Source organism: Gigantopelta aegis, chromosome 2 (assembly GCF_016097555.1).
Source record: "Gigantopelta aegis isolate Gae_Host chromosome 2, Gae_host_genome, whole genome shotgun sequence".
NCBI lineage: Eukaryota > Metazoa > Mollusca > Gastropoda > Neomphalida > Peltospiridae > Gigantopelta > Gigantopelta aegis.
Window position 1 is genome coordinate 36,576,899 of NC_054700.1, and position 17,934 is coordinate 36,594,832.

Below are 17,934 nucleotides of genomic sequence, written 5' to 3' on the forward strand. Positions count from 1 at the left end.
AATATAACGATGAAGGAAGCAATGAAATGTTTTAATTAACGACGGACTCAACACATTTTATTTACAGTTATATGGCGTCGGACATATGGTTAAGGACTACACAGCTATATAGAGAGGAAACCCGCTGTCGCCACTGAATGGGCTACTCTTTTTTTTATTAGCAGCAAGGGATCTTTTATATGCACAATCCCACAGACAAGATAGTACATACCTCGGCCTGCGTTACACCAGTTGTGGAGCACTGGCTGGAATGAGAAATAGCCCAATGGGGCCCACCAACGGGGATCGATCCTAAACCGACCGCGCATCAAGCGAGCGTTTTACCACTGGGCTACGTTCCGCCCCATACAACGATGAAAAAGAAAGAAATGTTTTATTTAACGACGCACTCAACACATTTTATTTACGGTTATATGGCGTCAGACACATGGTTAAGGACCACACAGATTTTGAGAGGAAACCCGCTGTCGCCACTACATGGGCTACTCTTTCCGATTAGCAGCAAGGGATCTTTGTTTAACCAGTTATGGATCGCTGGTCGGTGCAAGTGGTTTACACCTACCCATTGAGCCTTGCGGAGCACTCACTCAGGGTTTGGAGTCGGTATCTGGATTAAAAATCCCATGCCTCGACTGGGATCCGAACCCAGTACCTAACAGCCTGTAGACCGATGGCCTAACCACGACGCCACCGAGACCGGTCATATACAACGATGAAGTCTTATGATTAACAACTGGGATTCAGCTCATCACCACTCACCCCCCACCACACACATATTTCTATATACAGTAGAAATATGAGAACTCTTGCTGTTGTCTGATGATAACAGTAGATCTAGAATAGCAGACGAGTCTCCAAAGTAGGAAAAAATACGTTACTAATACCAATGCCCTGAACACAAAGAGGTCAACAGGGGAAGATACGTTACATTACCATACCAGTGCCCTGAACCTAAACAAGAATACAGGGGAGGATACGTTACGTTACCATACCAGTGCCTTGAACCTAAACAGGTCAACAGGAGAAATACGTTATATGTTACTCAAACAAATTTAACTAATATTTTTATAAATAACCCTTACGCTAAATTTGTGAATCTGCATTGCGTGTTTTTTCTTTTGTGACTAATTTTGTCTCAGCAGCCACACTCCACCCCACCCCTACGCCATCCCCCCACCCACACACACACCACCCCACACACACACCAACCCCCACCCCGACATAGCGGTACTCTGCTGTCCTATTTCTGCCATATGTTTTACCGTAGATTTCCGTCTATATCTGGCTAATTTGAGTTTAGCTGATAATCCTTTGCTCTTGTTTTGCGCAGGGAAGCTGCCAAGAAAATAAATCCGAAAGTTCAACGAGGCCTTTTCCTGTTTGCCGTGTCCAACGCATGCATCGATCCAGTGGTGTATGGTGAGTGTGTCTTACACAATATAACACTTTCTGAGCAATGTGGTGTAATACAGCGATACCCCCAGGTATCCAATGAAATTAACACTACCGAAACTGATTTATCTGTAACGTGTAAATTTTAACTTAACTGTGCACATTCATTGGGGTGGGGGGTGGGAGGGGGGGGGGGGTTCAAGCCAGAAGTAGAAAGAAAAACAAACCGTACATATCAGTCCTCAACGCGCCCCTCCCCTCCCCAAACCCACACGCTTCCCACGGGCCTGTTTCAGCTCCGTTTACATGCACACGCACGCGCGCGCACGCACGCACAAACATTAAGGAGTAGAAGTAATTTTTGTTTATAAATTATTACATAGTTTTGGTAGCTATAAACCATATCGAGTGTTGTACATTTGTCTATAAAAGTGTTTTTGTTGTGCAGTATATGATAAGAAATGTAATGAATATAACTCCCATACATTTCACATATTGTTTATATACATAATATGAAATATAAAACCTTTACCATACCGTTATACAGGTACACATAATCATGTTATAATTGTATTATTGTTGTATATTGTAAGACGATGATTCAAGGCACCCCAACCTTGACATTAACAGTGATCTGGGGGTAATAAAGGTTTAGGAAAAAAAAGAGTGTTTTTGTTGTCATGACGTCATCACGTTCTTGTTCTTTTTTTTTTTTGCCTGACAGGTATGTTCACCACCACATTCCGACGAGAAGCCAAAAAATGGACGGACATGTTCAAGTCAAAGCTGACTGGGATCGGCGTGTCTTCAAGAAACACACCACAGAGGCCAAACGAAGTGTTTATATGACAGTCGTGGACACAAGCGTATTATTAACGTGAGACGCGCAAACGATACTTTTGGATCATTCCATAAACAAAACATTCTGGCAACTGTTCGCGATTTTTAACTTTTAAAAATGAGTTAAATACGTATTACGTAAAGACGCATTAAATGTACTTGTAATCTGCGCAAAATGTACGTGTGTAAAACGTACGGTACTTAAGTTATGTGTAAACTGTATTTAAGATATGTGTAAAACGTACTTAAGATATGTGTAAAATGTACTTAAGATATGTGTAAAACGACTTTACATGTGTAAAACGACTTTACAAACTGTGTACAACGTACTTACAAAATGTGTAAAACGTACTTACAAAATGTGTGAAACGTACTTACAAAATGTGTAACACGTATCTACAACGTGTGTAAAACGTACTTACAACTTGTGTAAAACGTACCTACAATGTGTGTAAAACGTATTTCAAACATATGTAAAACGTATATACCACATGCCAAAAACGCATTTAAAACATTTGTCAAACGTACCATGGTTTGAATGTTTGACAATGGATGCGAACTACTCAATAATGATCATCTCAACAGATGTTTGTCGTCGGAAATTGCTCAACATTTGAGTTCGCAAACTTTCGTAGGCCAAGGCTGTGATTCATTCAGATGTTATCTGGTCTTGTTGAGTTTTGTTTTCAGTTTAGGAAATTTATTTTCATGAACATTCTCAGAAGAAGACAAACATTTGACAATAGCGTACGTCACACTTCAGGGTCGCGTATTTTCACTTTCGTTTTGTGAACAAATCGAATTCCTAAAACTGAAATTCCGGACATTTTACTATGGAACTCTTTTAATAACATTTTAAATATACGAACTCGCATTGATATTGGAGGAAGGGAATACTTGAATAACGACACCTCAGCAATGTGTTGTAAACTCGTCGTGGTTGTGATTGTCAGAGAAAAATCTTTAAATCCCAATACATCGGAGCTTGTGTTCCAACAGACTGACAAAACTCGACATTCGATATATCAGCTGTGCAGCTCTGGTTGCGAAGGAAATTGAGCCAGTGATATCAGAAGAGTTTAAAACAACAAACATCTTCTAGATACGATACATTTAGGAAGACTCCGTAACACTTCAGGGAAATATTCGTTTGTTGTTTGTGTCTAATATGTCTCCTATGAACGTTCCATATGAACATGTGGTATGGACTTCTGTCATGAAAGAGTCCTGTGAACGTTAATAAATGCCTTCTATGAACGCCTATATGAATATATATATATAAATGTATCTGTGAACGTCTATGAACATCCATGAATGTATCATATGAATGTGTGCTATGAATATTACGGAACGTCTGCTGTGAACGTCTCTATTAACGTCTCCTATTAACGTCTATGAACGCATGCATGGATATCTATAACTGTATCTTATGAACGCCTCCTATGAACATCTATGAATGTATCATACAGGGCCGTACCCTCCGGGGGGGCAGGGGGGGCAGCTGCCCCCCCCCCCCCCGAGAATCTTGTCCTTTTTTTTTTATATATATATCTCCAGTAATAGCATAGAAATGTTTAATCTTTATAGTATGTTAAAAATTATTTATAAAATTTAGTGCCCCCCCATGGATTTTGGTCAGGGTACGGCCCTGTCATATAACGTGTGCTTTGAACATTTCTGAATGTCTGCTGTGGATGTCTGCTATGAACGTCTGCTATTAACATCTACTAGTAATAAAATGGCTTACAGGGGATTGTAATGGACTTATTATTTTGTTGTTATTAACAGTCGTGTTGACAATACGTTGGAAGCATGAAAGCGGCCATTAAATACACTTGTCAAAAAACAAACCGTACCAGGAGCCTAATTCACACAGGTCTCTTAGGCTCTGCTAGACAACAAAGCATCGTCTTTGTAAGTCTTTTAGCATTGCACTGCGAGATCGCAAAGTTGCGAGGCTTTAGTGAATTAGGTCCCAAAATGGCAAAATTGGCAATATGTTGGATTGTTGTGTTGTATAAAATTATACAGGTGTCGGGATAACATCTATAAAACTTATTGATGTTCGTTTCTATGAAAATGTTCTCTTTCAAAAACGGACAGAATCCTGTAATATACAGTAACATTGTTAAACAGCTACTGGTCACTACAGAATGACTTACTGGCCATCGCGGAATCGAAATATAGGGCACTATGGAGTCAGTTATGGGATACCAGAGTCAGTGATGAGTCATTGAGGAAGTTGTTACAGGACACCGTGGAATCAAGTACCGGACGGCAGTGCAACACCAACCATTACGGTTTTACTGCGACCAGAGCATGTCTGTGAATGTTATAAGAAAATGATTAATAAAATACGTTACTGGTGTTAAATACCATGGCTTTGTATTCATTTTACATCGGTTGCTGTTAGCAACGAATCTGGCATTGTCTTGGGGGTGATTCAGCCGTAGCGGTATTCCAGAAGCTTTGTATGTTCTGATATTCATACTTATCACGTTTGGTAAGAGAAGATGTTTGTTTTGTTTAACGACACCACAAGAGCATATTGATTAATTAATGATCATCGGCTACTGGATGTCAAACAATTGGTAATTCTGACACGTAGCCATTAGAGGAAACTCACCACATTGATCCTGATGCATTGAGGGATCTTTTGTATGCACTTTCCCACAGACAGGAATGTACATACCACGGCCTTTGACCAGTTGTGGTGTTGACAGGAGAAATGACATTGCTTGCGTTTCAGTCTGAATAAAATATAGAGTACCTGCCTACCCCAATTCAGAACTTGATGGTCCTACAGAGTTGCATACATCGATAACTTCATAAAAAAACGACAAGTTCACGGTTGCCCCAGTGAATACAGAGGATAGCACATACCACATATAATTTCCTTTTGATAGTTATGTATTTATGTGCTTGTCGTAAGCATGTGTAGTAAACAATACAATGTATAACAATATCAGTAGAGGCCAACTCTTCCTGAGAGATAATTCATTTATCTCTGGCGACATGCATATGGTCTTCATAAGATATTTACCTAATTGTCTAACACGAGTCTCCGGGGATTGTTCGGCTCATCTGAAATGGAGTTCAAAATTATCATCTGCATGTTCGATTGGCACCAAATTAGGAGAATATGCTGGACACGTCTTAGGCTCCAACAGAATTAACGATTATTATTGTAAGGAAAGGTGGGTATTAAAGGGACATACCCTAGTTTTTAAACACTAAGGCATATTTTTGACAATTAGAGCCGTTTTTGATAACTGAAATCATACGTTATTAGATTTTATGTTTTACATTATCCATTTCCGTACATTCGAAGTGTTTTTGGTGATCCTTGTGTTTTTAATATCACAAAATGCATTTCTCATATGTTTAAAAACGCGCGTGCGTCTGAGAAGTAGCAGTTAAGGAGTCGAGTTTTAGTCTATTTTTAGAGGATATTTCACCATTTTAAAGTCACAAACTCATGTATCACTCAATTGTAACTTTATCCAAATGTCTTACAGGTTTGTAGATTAACTAAACTTAGTGTGCATTTTCATGGGCTGAAACTAGGGTATGTCCCTTTAATAGTATTCAATAACCAATGTTATTATTAAGTATGTGATACTGTTGGTTAAAAATGTATGATGAGATCGCCGAAATAGTACATTAAGTAACCTGACACCTCAGTCGACTGCTCGCCTGCACGTTTCAAGCGGAATACGATACTAGCCACGGTCTGAAATAGCAGCCAATAGGGAGAAAGAATTTGGCGGGAAGAAATTCTGTTTTTTAGTGGGGGTTTTAATTAAAACGCACTTTTAAGTTAAATAACGGAAAAAACCCAAAAAACAAATGCCGCTGATAAACAGCGTGGTGAATTGTGGGACTGAACAAAAGAGAAGTCCATGTAATGGATTCGCACTTCCTCGATGAGCCGTGCCCTGTCTTTGAGTTTGTAAAAAAAAGTAAAGTTTGTTTTATTTAACGACGCCACTAGAGCACATTGATTTTTTTTTATCTTATCGGCTATTGGACGTCAAACATATGATCATTCTGACACTGTTTTTTTTAGAGGAAACCCGCTGTTGCCACATATACTACTCTTTTACGACAGGCAGCAAGGGATCTTTTATTTGCGCTTCCCACAGGCAGGATAGCACAAACCATGGCCTTTGTTGAACCAGTTATGGATCACTGGTCAGTACAAGTGGTCTACACCTACCCATTGAGCCTTGCGGAGCACTCACTCAGGGTTTGGAGTCGGTATCTGGATTAAAAATCCCATGTCTCGACTAGGATCCGAACCCAGTACCTGCCAGCCTGTAGACCGATGGCCTAACCACGACGCCACCGAGGCCGGTGGCTTTGAGTTGGAGCCGATACGGGATAACGAACTCAGAACCTACTAGCCGTAAAGCCGATGGCTTAACCACTGCGTCATCGAGGGTCGTGACTTAGTAGAGCAAAGGAACGGAATGTTTGTTTAACGACACCTGAACAGATACTTAATTACGACTGTTTGGTGTCTAGCATAATATGGTAGGCCTAAGTCTAATTAAACTTCATCTAGGAGTCGCCATAGAATTAAAAAAACAAGTTAAAGTTTGTTTTGTTTAACGACACCACTAGAGCACATTGGTTTGTTAATCATCGGCTACTGGATGTCAAACATTTGGTAGTTCTGACATATCGTCTTAGATAGGAAACCAGCTACATTTGTTTCATTAGTAGGAAGGGATCTTTTATAAGCACAGACAGAATAGTACATACCACGGCCTTTCATATACCAGTCGTGGTGTACTGGCTGGAAAGAGAAATAGCTCAATGGGCCGCCGACGGGGATCGATCCTAGACCAACCGCGCATCAGGCAAGCGCTTTACCACTGGGCTACGTCCTACCTCATGTTAGTCTAATTCGACATTTTGTCCAGAAAGAGAGGAAACCCGCCACATTCCAACACTTAGGCTACTTCTGTAGCGTTCCTGGTTTTCTGTCGATCTATCATTTCATATTTCCTTGGTTATTATTTTTATTTGGTTCTTCTTGTTATTCTTCTTCTTATTAATTATATTAATCTCTAATATTAACCTTATTAATAAGGGAATGCCAGGAACGTTACGTTGTGCATGTTATAAAGTATGGTATGAGACCAGTCTAATTTATATTGTGGTGGAAAATTACTCGGGGGTTGTCGGTAGGTTACGGGCTTCGTTATTATCTGACCAATCGGGTTTAAGGGTTATGAAAGTCTGTGCAGATATGGCCGAGGCATTATCCTTTACTTGGTTTTTGGGTTTCAAACAAGTAAGTCTTGTTTTGTTCTGCAGGATGTTTTTTTGATTGAATTTGTGCTTGCTTCCAAATCATTAGAATGTATTTAAATATTATTATGGGTGGGGAAGAGATTAATTAATTAAATGGTTGTATTTGGCTAAAGGAAATTCCTTTCCCAACGATGACGCTAGCACATTTTGAGTGGGTTGGGAGTTTATCCGTCTAGGGCAGCGTGTCAAGGAATCTGTTTTCCGAATTAGCAAAACGGAGCTAACGAAAAGGGTGCCGTTAGACTATAATAGGAAGTAGGATTCGGGGTTTGACTTGTTGAAGAAACGCTTTCCGAATAAGCAAAACGGAGCTAACGAAAAGGGTGCCGTTAGACTATAATAGGGAGTTGTTTTTCCGTATTTTGAGAAGAGCTAGCGGATATCTCAATCTCATTTAGTATTGGTGAACGTTGTTGTGATGGGGAGGTGTTAATTAAAAGGGAACTTAGATTTATTTGTAAATAACTATTAAAATTTAAATGGCAATTGTCTTCGTATTGCGAAATGTTGAGAACTGTGTTCTGTGTTGACCTCCTTGAATAAATATATAATCTGTTCTATTGTTATGTAGTCTGTCTGATACTAGTATTTAGACGTGGTATGTCAAGGCCGCCTATTTAGTGTTAATGACATTGAGGTCTACAACTGAAAGGGGTAGCTGGACCCGGGTAAAATTTCAAGTGGCATGATTTCGTTTCATACTTGAGTGCGAAATTCATTACACTTCTACCGACAGAGCAGCAAGGCTCTTTTATATACGCTGTCCTATAGGCAGGAGGGTACGTACCAGTTGTTTATACTGGTTGGAACGGAACATCCATCTAGTTAAAGATGTAGTCTCAAATAGCATAAAGACGGCTTTCAGCCAAAATTATTTTTTAACTTTTTCTGTGAAATATAAACAGTATAACTTAAAGTTTATGACATAACAAATTACAATTAAATAATTCAATTTAATATTAAAAAGAAAAAAGGACAATTGGTTTGAATCGGACACGTTCAGTTGAAGCGAACATTTTGCAACGTTATGCCAAGCGGATGCTGCCAACGGGTTTTCTGGCGTGGGGGTTGTTTTGTTTTTGTTTGTTGTTGTTGATTTTTTTGGGTATATGTGTCTGTGTGTGCTTTTTTACGGGGTGCGGGTAGTTTTGTTGTTTTTCTTCTTTTGTCTGTCTATCTGCATTTGTGTATTTTGGGGTTGGGGTGTGGGTGAAACGCATTTGTCTCTGACGGCCAACAATGCCTTAACATATTAAGTAAGCAAACAACATTTGTAAGATAGCAATGCAATCGTGATAAACGTGACTCGGCGCACATGCGCATCTCAAGTTCCATATTCCCGAGTTATTTAAGCAAGAATTAATTAGTAGTTATCTATCAACAATAAATGTTAAAATAGTGAAATATAAAATCTGTAACTGTGATACTGCAACGTTAAAGGCATATTGTCACAGACCACTGACCTATTTAAAGGGACATTCCTGAGTTTGTTGCATTGTAAGATATTTCCGACTAATAAAATATTTCTGCGATTAAACTTACATGTTAAATATATTTTCTTGTTTAGAATATCAGTGTCTGTATATTCAATGTGTTTCTTGTCATCTCAATATTTGTAAGAAGCCCAAACTGGATTTTGTCTTGAAATAATTTCGTACTAACGAAAAAATATTATTTTAGGAAACAAGATGAAATTTAACCTAGTAGAAATATTAGAACGATCAGAAACACGTTTAATATACAGCCACTAATATTTTATGCAGAAATATATGTTTGATGTGTAATTACAATCGTTAAAAAGTATCTGTTGGTCGATAACATCTTAAAAATTGCTGCAAAGTCGGGAATGTCCCTTTAATGGTCTAACAAAGTATTACCTGAACAACAATAATTTGTTTTGTCCCTAAATGTACTTTATTCAACCATCTTCATAACCACCATACTCCATTTATTAATGACATTTTGTAAAAAAATTATTGAATTATGGCAATGGTCCATTATAGTCTTATTCAACTTACTGTGCTAGCACAACAAAAATGCTATTCAACCTGAGTCATACCTACACACTGTAGAATTCTCTCCCTTGCCGGATATGCGCAATGCTATCCTTGCACGGGCTACCTGTAACTTCATTCTCAATTCTGCAGTCCACCTGTTAACACCTGTTAAGCTTTGGCAAAAAGTTTTCTTTACTTGTAATTTTGTGTTTGTTTTTCGGTTGAACTTGACATACGTTTGGTAGTAGGGAATTCTGTGTTGAATTTACCATGTCCGACGCGAGTTCGTTGACAGCTAGCGCACGGAAAGTTTGTGCGCGAAATGGTTGTCAATTTCCTTTACGACGTAAAGACACACACGTGTTGTGTCCGGACTGTCGGTCTTGTTCTCAAGACCGTCAGTGTGAGATCTGCGCCACGTGATCTCCTGACCAGTGGGTTCGGTTCGGTTCGCAGACTCAGGTTTCGGGTACCAGCAAAATCTTGTCGTCTGCTTCGGCAGTAGTCGGCAAGTCGGACTTAGTGGGTAGGTCCCAAAAGTCTGTAGACACATCGAAAAGTGTCCGGAAAGGGGGGAAGCACAAGGGTTACCGATACCGATACTTCGGGAGCGCCCCCCCCCCCCCCGGGCTCCTATTGTGACCGTGGTAAGTGAGCCGTCTTCGTTAGTGACGGCGCCTTCTTCTGTTTGTGTGGCATCGTCGCGGGCGTCGCCATCGTCGTTACGGTTACCTTTACAAACAGAAGGGGGGCAGGGTGGAGTCGTCGCGGCACCGGTTTTGATGACTTCATCGGTTACCGAGCACATGCACTCCGTTGTGCATAGGTCCACTGCTTCGTCCGCAGAACAGGTGGCCCCGACTTTGCCTTCGATTGCTGACAGTCGCTTCGGCACCTCAGCATTCTCAAGGCCCGAGGAGAGTTCTGCCAGTTTGCTTCGAACTGAGCCAGTTGTTCCGATGCCGGGATCCGTCTCTGATGGCATCCCGACCGATGTTTACCGTTGGGTGGAGGACTCGTCCCGTTTGGGTCCTCCGTTTGCATATGTTTACCCCAAGGTTCCGGTGACTTCGGTAGCAACGACATCTCCTCACAGTTTGCACCGTCTTTGGTCCCTACCTCTTCGACTTTACTCGATAGAGGACGAGGTTCGCGTAGATACCCCTCGGCTGGGAGTACTCTGTGGCCGCAAACTCCGACCGTTCCGCACTTGGCGCAGGAACGACCGTTAGGCTTTCAGGAAACGTTGTTTCGCAGTTTTGTGGAATTTTTGAACGCTTCGCCTCAGTTGGGATCATTGCTTTCGCAGACGGGACCGTCGGGTGCGGCTCCCATTCCTCCCCCCCCCCCCCCCCCCCCCCCGGTTTTTCGCCCAAACCAGGAGAAACTGCGTCTCGACAGCAGTTTGACGATGCAGTTAGGGATTGTCGTTCGGTTCCTGTTGTTTCCGTCTCGCGAGACGCTGCCCCAGGGGCGTCTCGATTAGGGGAAGGAGTCCATGTAGATCTTCGGGATCCAATGGACAGTGACCTGGCTTCAGAGGAAGCGTCGGTTGGACCGGATTCTGTCGCTGTCCCAGCTCTCTCTCAGAGGAGGAGTGCGATTATCCGGCGGTTCTGGCTTTTGTCAGGGACCAGGTCCGACAGGTATGCGGGGACGCTATACCTCAGGTTGAGGCCCAGCCTACATTCAAGGGTGTCTCCTTCGGGAACCGTTCTTTGAATTTGGTCACTCCTCGTGAGGAGTCGGGTTTACCACTTGCACAGGAGGCGCACAGTTCACTTTGTGACATTGATGTGTTGATCACTGGCAGTGATCGTATCCTGGTAGTGGGTGTTGATGAGTACCCAACAGCACTGCCTACGGGGAAAATCTTAACGGGAGCGCGTATTTTTCGTGCCGACATCCGGCGGTCGTTCCCGCTAGTGTCCGAGCCGCTTGTTCCCCATCGCCGCTTGTTCCCCATCGCCGCATGTTCCCCATCGCTGCATGTGTCATTGTCAATCGCGGATCTGGAATCGTTCGAACGGCCGGCTAAGTCGTTGTTCCAGGTTAATAACCATTTAGGTACGTTCCTATTTGGCTTGGATAAGGCTGTCGAGAGCCTTCCCGCGATGGCGAAAGGCTGTTTGGATACTCGAGGCTGCGCCAAAAGCCTCTAAGCATATCGCTCAGTTATCTGGCCGATTGTTTGCGAACAGACTTTTGTTACGGCGTGACCATTACCTGGCAGTTTTGAGTGCGTCAAACGTTGCGAAGACGTTTTTTCGTACACGTTCGGTACGGGAAAATTTACTTTTCGGTCCCGATTTTAATATTGTCCTAGACAAGGATTTGTCGCGACCAGTCCCGAACACTCAACCCTCAACCTCTGGTAAACGTCGGTCCACGTTTTCCGGGTTCAAGCCGCCTCCTGTGAAAAAGGCTGCTTTTTTACAGTCGGCTCAGATCCCTAGGGTTCCTGACACTAGGAGGCAACCAGGTAACAACCCGTCTTCCGCTAAGCGAGGACGCAAACGTCGTACTGCGTTCCGTTCTCAGTCCACCAAAGGTGTTGCGCCTACGGGTGGTAAGCGGTTGGGGTGAGGGTACGTGAACGATCGGCAGTTGCTTTCGGAGGTACCGTTAGCAACCATACCCGTGGGGGGCAGACTCCGCCATTTCCTTCGAAATTGGTGCAAGTTGCCTGGTCTCGACCACTGGGTTCTGTCGGTCGTTCGACACGGTTACAAAATACCCTTTTCTTCGAGCCCCCCTCTTACTTCCACTCCGAGAATGCTGCCGTTACCGTCCGCGGATCGGCGCGTTTTAGTGGAGAGTATGATTGCCGAGTTTCTCGACAAAGGGGCCATCCAGATAGTCAGTCTGGACACTCCGAGATTTCATTCTCATCTTTTCTTCGCCCAGAAGAAAATGGGGAATGGAGACCAATCCTAAATTTGAAGCCATTGAACGTCTACGTCGATGTTCCTTCCATGAAAATGGAAACGGTTCATTCGGTCCGGAACCTGCTTGAAATTGGAGAGTGGGCTGCGTCGATCGATCTGAAAGATGCATACCTCCATGTCCCAGTGCACAAGGCGCTTTGGAAGTTTCTGCGCTTCCTGTTCGACGGGAAAGTGTACGAGTTTCGTGTGCTCTCGTTCGGTTTGGCGACGAGTCCCCATGCTTTTACACGTGTGGTAAAAGCGGTGGTAGGTCATGTTCATTTGTTAGGGGTTCGAATGCATACCTATCTGGACGATTGGTTGATCCCAGCTTCGTCGCAACAGGAGTGTCAGACCAATGTCGGGTTGGTTTTGGACACGATCCTCCAATTGGGTTTTATTCCCAATTGGGTGAAATCGGAATTAACGCCGGCTCAGATTTTCACATATCTCGGAGTGGTCTTCGATCTTGTGGTAGCGTCGGTTCGTCCCACCGATGCGCGTATCCACAATTTTCAAACGTCGGCGCGACGTTTGATGGGGGAGCAAAGTACTACGGTACGATCTCTCCACGTGGTGTTGGGCCACATCGAATCTCTGGCCTCATTGATCGTGCAGTTCAGACGATTCAAACGACCACTCCAGTGGCATTTGTCCCCACGGTGGGACGGTCACAGTTGGGACATGATAGTGCCTCTGGGCCCATGGTTCACTCATCCAATACAGGAGTGCCTATCGGACAAGTGCATGTCCCTATCGGTTCCGTTGCACCCCCTGCTCCGAATCTGATCCTTTTCACGGATGCGTCGATGCACGGGTACGGGGCGCATCTGTTGGATCAACACAGGGGTATGGAATCTCTTCGAGAGGAAGCTTCATATCAACTGTTTGGAGATGGAGGCAGTGCATCGTGCCTGTCTTCATTTCCAGTGTGTTCTTCGACACCGTCGAATTCTGTTGAGATGCGACAATACGTCGGTAGTGGCATATCTCAATCATTGGGGTGGAACCAAATCGGAGACTTTGGGTCGCAAAGCTCTTGCGATTTTGCAATTCTGCGACCAACTAGGGACCACTCTGTGGGCGAAACACATTCCTTCATCGGTGAACGTGTTAGCTGATGCCCTCAGTCGACATACCCCTGTTCAGACGGAGTGGATGTTGAACAAAGGGGTGGTCGCAGCAGTTCTTCGGGTGTGGGGCAGTCCACAGGTGGACATGTTTGCCACACGGTTGAACAACCAATTGCCGGTGTTCGTGTCCCCGGTACCGGACACATTGGCGTTGGAGTACGACGCATTAAGTATGGATTGGACGGGACTGGATTTTTATGCCTTCCCTCCTCCTGTCTTACTCGGCAAGGTGTTGACCAAAGTGGTACAGGAACCTTGTCACGTGACGTTGATAGCTCCTCTGTGGGTGGCGCAGCCCTGGTTTCCACAGCTCCTGTCACTGTTAGTGGCAGTCCCGTTCCGGTTACCAGTGTTGTCCAATCTACTCAGCCAGCGACTGAGTCAGACGGTGTGGCATCCGAAGCCGGAGGTCTTCCGGCTTCACGCGTGGAGGTTATCAGGGCTTCCTTGCGACGCAGAGGTTTTTCGACAAGAATTGCGCATCTCGTCTCTTCAGCAAAGCGCAAATCTACCGAGTCGGTTTATCAGTGTCACTGGCGCATGTGCGTTCGTTGGGCGAACGCAAGGGATTTCGATCCCTTATCGCCTACTGTCAACGATTTAGCGGAGTACTTTCTGGCGTTGGTCCAAGAAAGGAAACTTAGTCACGACAGTGAAAAGTCACAGAGCTGCGATTTTCACTACTCTTAAACAGTGTGGATGTCGTGACTTTTCTACGAACTTGGTGTTGCATGATTTACTTAAATCATTGCAATCCACGGTTGAACGACCTTCCATTATTCCGAAATGGAATGTCTTTCTGGTGTTACATGCTCTTAAGTGTTCGCCTTATGAGCCGTTGAGGTTTGCTAGTCTTCGTGCCTTGACGTGAAAGACTGTTTCTGGTTTCACTGGCGGCTTGTCATCGGATCAGTGAGATACATGCTTTTTTGCATGACTTCGTTGATTACAATTCGGACGGGTCTGTCACTTTACGTATCTTTGCTGCTAAAAACCAGTCTCTAGGGGAAGAGTTTCCACCTACTGTCATTCAGTTTATCTCGTACACTGTCTTCTGATAACTCGGATAGACTTCATTGCCCGGTGAGAGCATTGAAGTATTATTTGGAGCGTACGAAAAACCGGCGGCAGGGTAAAAAGAGATTGTTTATTTCTTATACCATTAGGCCGGGTGATGTCACAAAAAATGTTGGTCTCGATGGATAGCAGCTACCATCAAGCTAGCATATGAAATGGCAGGTGATCATGTGTTATGGAATTTCTCTGTTAAACCACATGAGATCCGAGCCAATTCTGCTTCCCTGAATTTTCATAACTCTTTAGATATTATAAAGGTCATGAATGCAGGGGTTTGGAAAGGACGGCACACTTTTGACCGTTTCTATTTCAGGGATATGGCGGTTGGTCCTGACGGTACGCGTAGGATCCAGACAGTCATTGCGGCTCAACACGTCGTGTCTGTGCGCAGGGCAATGGAAAGGGGTCGACCACTTTTCCGTCCGACTGCCATCAATTCACGCTTCGGACATGTTTAACACTCCACCCTTTTCTGAGGGATGGGGTTTTTTGTAGTGTTGTGTGACGGAACACGCTCTTAATTTCTTTTCGCCTGTGGCGATATTAATTGTTTTAGAGGGCCGTGTGCAGTCCCAATATGCACTTAGTCTAGGTGGGCACTTTGTTACGTAATACCTCCGCGAGACGGTGGTCGAGCTGTTTCCAATACACACTCAAAGCAGGTGCGGAGGCCATGTGGCCAGTAGTTACGTAATACCTCCACGAGTGCGGTTTTTTACGACCGTGATTTTGGCGACTAGGCGACAGTAAGTCTGGCCATCTAAGAGAAAATTGCCGTCTTGGTCGCTGTGAAAATATCACTTGTAGGTATTCGGTATCGCGATGTGCCCCCAGGCGATATTCGGCTTTTACAATAAATAGCTAGGGTTTTAGAGATATCAGGGAGAAACATAGGAAGGCTTCCAGGGGGAACGTTGTCCATCCGGACTGGTAAATATATTATTTCTGCTCTGTTGTATAACTTTGATGTGATTGATATGACTTTAAATATTTTAATACTGTATTATACCAATATTATTTAGACAGTGTTTCCGGTAATCTGACGAAGTAAATTGTAGGCTTCACTGTCTAAAATTATTAAAGCTTAACCAGTAAACTGTAGGTTATTGTCTTTATTGTGATAGGTACCAGTATTAATTCTGTATTACAAGTTTACTGAATGAGTAGTTAAAAGGGTTAATTAAAAATTAACCAGTTAGGAATAGAGTTGTAATTCCTTTACTAATTAAGTTGCCCTGGCAGCGTTTCTCAATTATCACACGTGTGTGTGTTGTATCACGGTGAAATGATTAGAATATTGTGTAAACTAGACACCTAGTGATTAACTAATTAAGTGATTAGTTCTGGGTTGTTAATATTATTGTTGTTGTTAACTAATTAACTGCGGCAAATATATTTGTCAGCTTAAGGTTAATACAGATTCCAAAGTGTATTGTGTTTTGTTGTGTTTTTCTAGTGAACTAACGTGCTATATTACATATACTTTATATAAGATCTTATCTCTGTTTATACCTTGAACCGAGCCACGCGGGTATTGGACTGCCTGTTACAGAGAGATCTAATAGATGTACAGTTAGGGGAGATATTTGGATAATCGTGTTTTATTCAGTCACGGGTATTATAGGATCCCCGTGACAGGAGTGAAAATTGGTGGCTTGTCCGGGAACTGAAACGGGACATGCATATTTAAAAAGGTATTATTTGTAAATGGGGGCTTTATAAATTATTTTTACAAATTACCAGAAGTAGCAACGTTGTTCACTACAAAATTAATTAATTATAAGTGCGTCATATCTAAACATGGATAAGAATTTGCTGGATAGGCCTACGCTCCGTATAGTGGAGATTAAGCGAGCACGTAAGACCGAGTTAGTTGAAATCGCGAGTGAGCGGGAAATTGATTTAACATCAGCTAAAACATTAGGAGATATACGGACAATTATTATCCAGGAAGTTTTTGGTGATAGTCCTGTTATGGAAGACAGTGAGATTGTTCCAGAGATAGAGATAAATGAGTTAAGTGTGGAACAACAATTAGCTTTTAAAGTACGAAAGAGAAGAACGTGCATTAGAGAGAGAGAGAGAGAGAGAGAGAGAGAGAGAGAGAGAGAGAGAGAGAGAGAGAAGAGAGAGAGAGAGAGAGAAGAGAGAGAGAGAGAGAGAGAGAGAGAGAGAGAGAGAGAGAGAGGATAGATATAGAGAAGATAGAGAAGAGAAAGGATAGATATAGAGGAGATAGAGATAGAGAAAGAGAAGAGAGGGATAGAGAATTCCAGTTAGAAAAATTAAAAGTGGAACATGAGTTAAAATTGAATACTGAAGAAGTTAGACGGGAGGAAGGAAATGGTTTTAACATGTCAGAGGCTTATAGATCAGTGCCTGTATTTGACGACCAGGAGGTAGGTATGTTCTTCCAACTTTTTGAACGGGCCGCCAAGCAGCTAAATTGGCCGCAGTCTAAGTGGACATTGTTAGCCGTGTCTAAGTTTAAGGGGAAGGCTGGCGTAGCTTATAATTCAATGAGTGATGAGCGAGCAAGTCAGTACGACCTAGTTAAGTCTGTGGTGTTGAGGGCTTATGAATTACGACCTGAGGATTATCGTTTACGGTATTGCGAGTTGAGAAAAACGCAGGGTCAGTCTTATAGTGAGTTTGTGGCTAAGAAGGCAGGGATGTTTGATAAATGGGTGGTTTCTCATCAGGTAGAGTCATATACCGAGTTACGGGAGTTGTTGATCTTACAGGACATTAAAAATGGATTACCAGTTAGCTTACGTATTCATTTAGAGGATCGAGATGTCAAAAAGATAGAGGAGGCAGGCATAGTGGCAGATGATTACGTGTTAATACACAAAGCTCAGGCAGTACAGGGTAGCTCTTTACAATAGGGTGATAAGAAGAAATTTCAGCCAGGTTTTTCCCGGGAAAGTAACTATTGGGGAGAGTCATCTAGTTGGTCAGCTAGTCAGGCAAGGAATGTACCTGGTGGGCAAAGTAAGGATAAACCTGCATTATCAGCCAATGCACGAACCTTTTGTCCACATTGCAGTTACTGTAAAAAGGATAACCATCTTGTCGGGGACTGTTTTAAAAGGAAACGCGATAATGCGCAAGTGGTCGGTTTAGTGAGGTCAGCTCCGCTAGCGAGAGAGTTAATGGTTAGTCCCATGGCAGAGAAAGTAAACCCGTATGTGTCCACTGGTATGGTTTGTGATGTGAAACAAGAATTGAGTCCTAAGGCAATAT

General features: G+C 43.0%; 1 protein-coding gene across 1 annotated transcript in view; it reads left to right on the forward strand.

Annotated features, from left to right (window-relative positions):
- The window catches only part of LOC121384780 (gonadotropin-releasing hormone II receptor-like), a 138,072-nt gene extending 133,467 nt beyond the window's left edge, over window positions 1-4,605 (forward strand). Inside the window, exons 5-6 of the mRNA XM_041515362.1 lie at window positions 1,331-1,419; window positions 2,117-4,605. Coding sequence (XP_041371296.1) covers window positions 1,331-1,419; window positions 2,117-2,241 — 214 coding nt within the window. The 3' untranslated portion in view covers window positions 2,242-4,605. The remainder of the gene's footprint in view (window positions 1-1,330; window positions 1,420-2,116) is intronic.
- Window positions 4,606-17,934: the final 13,329 nt, after the last annotated feature.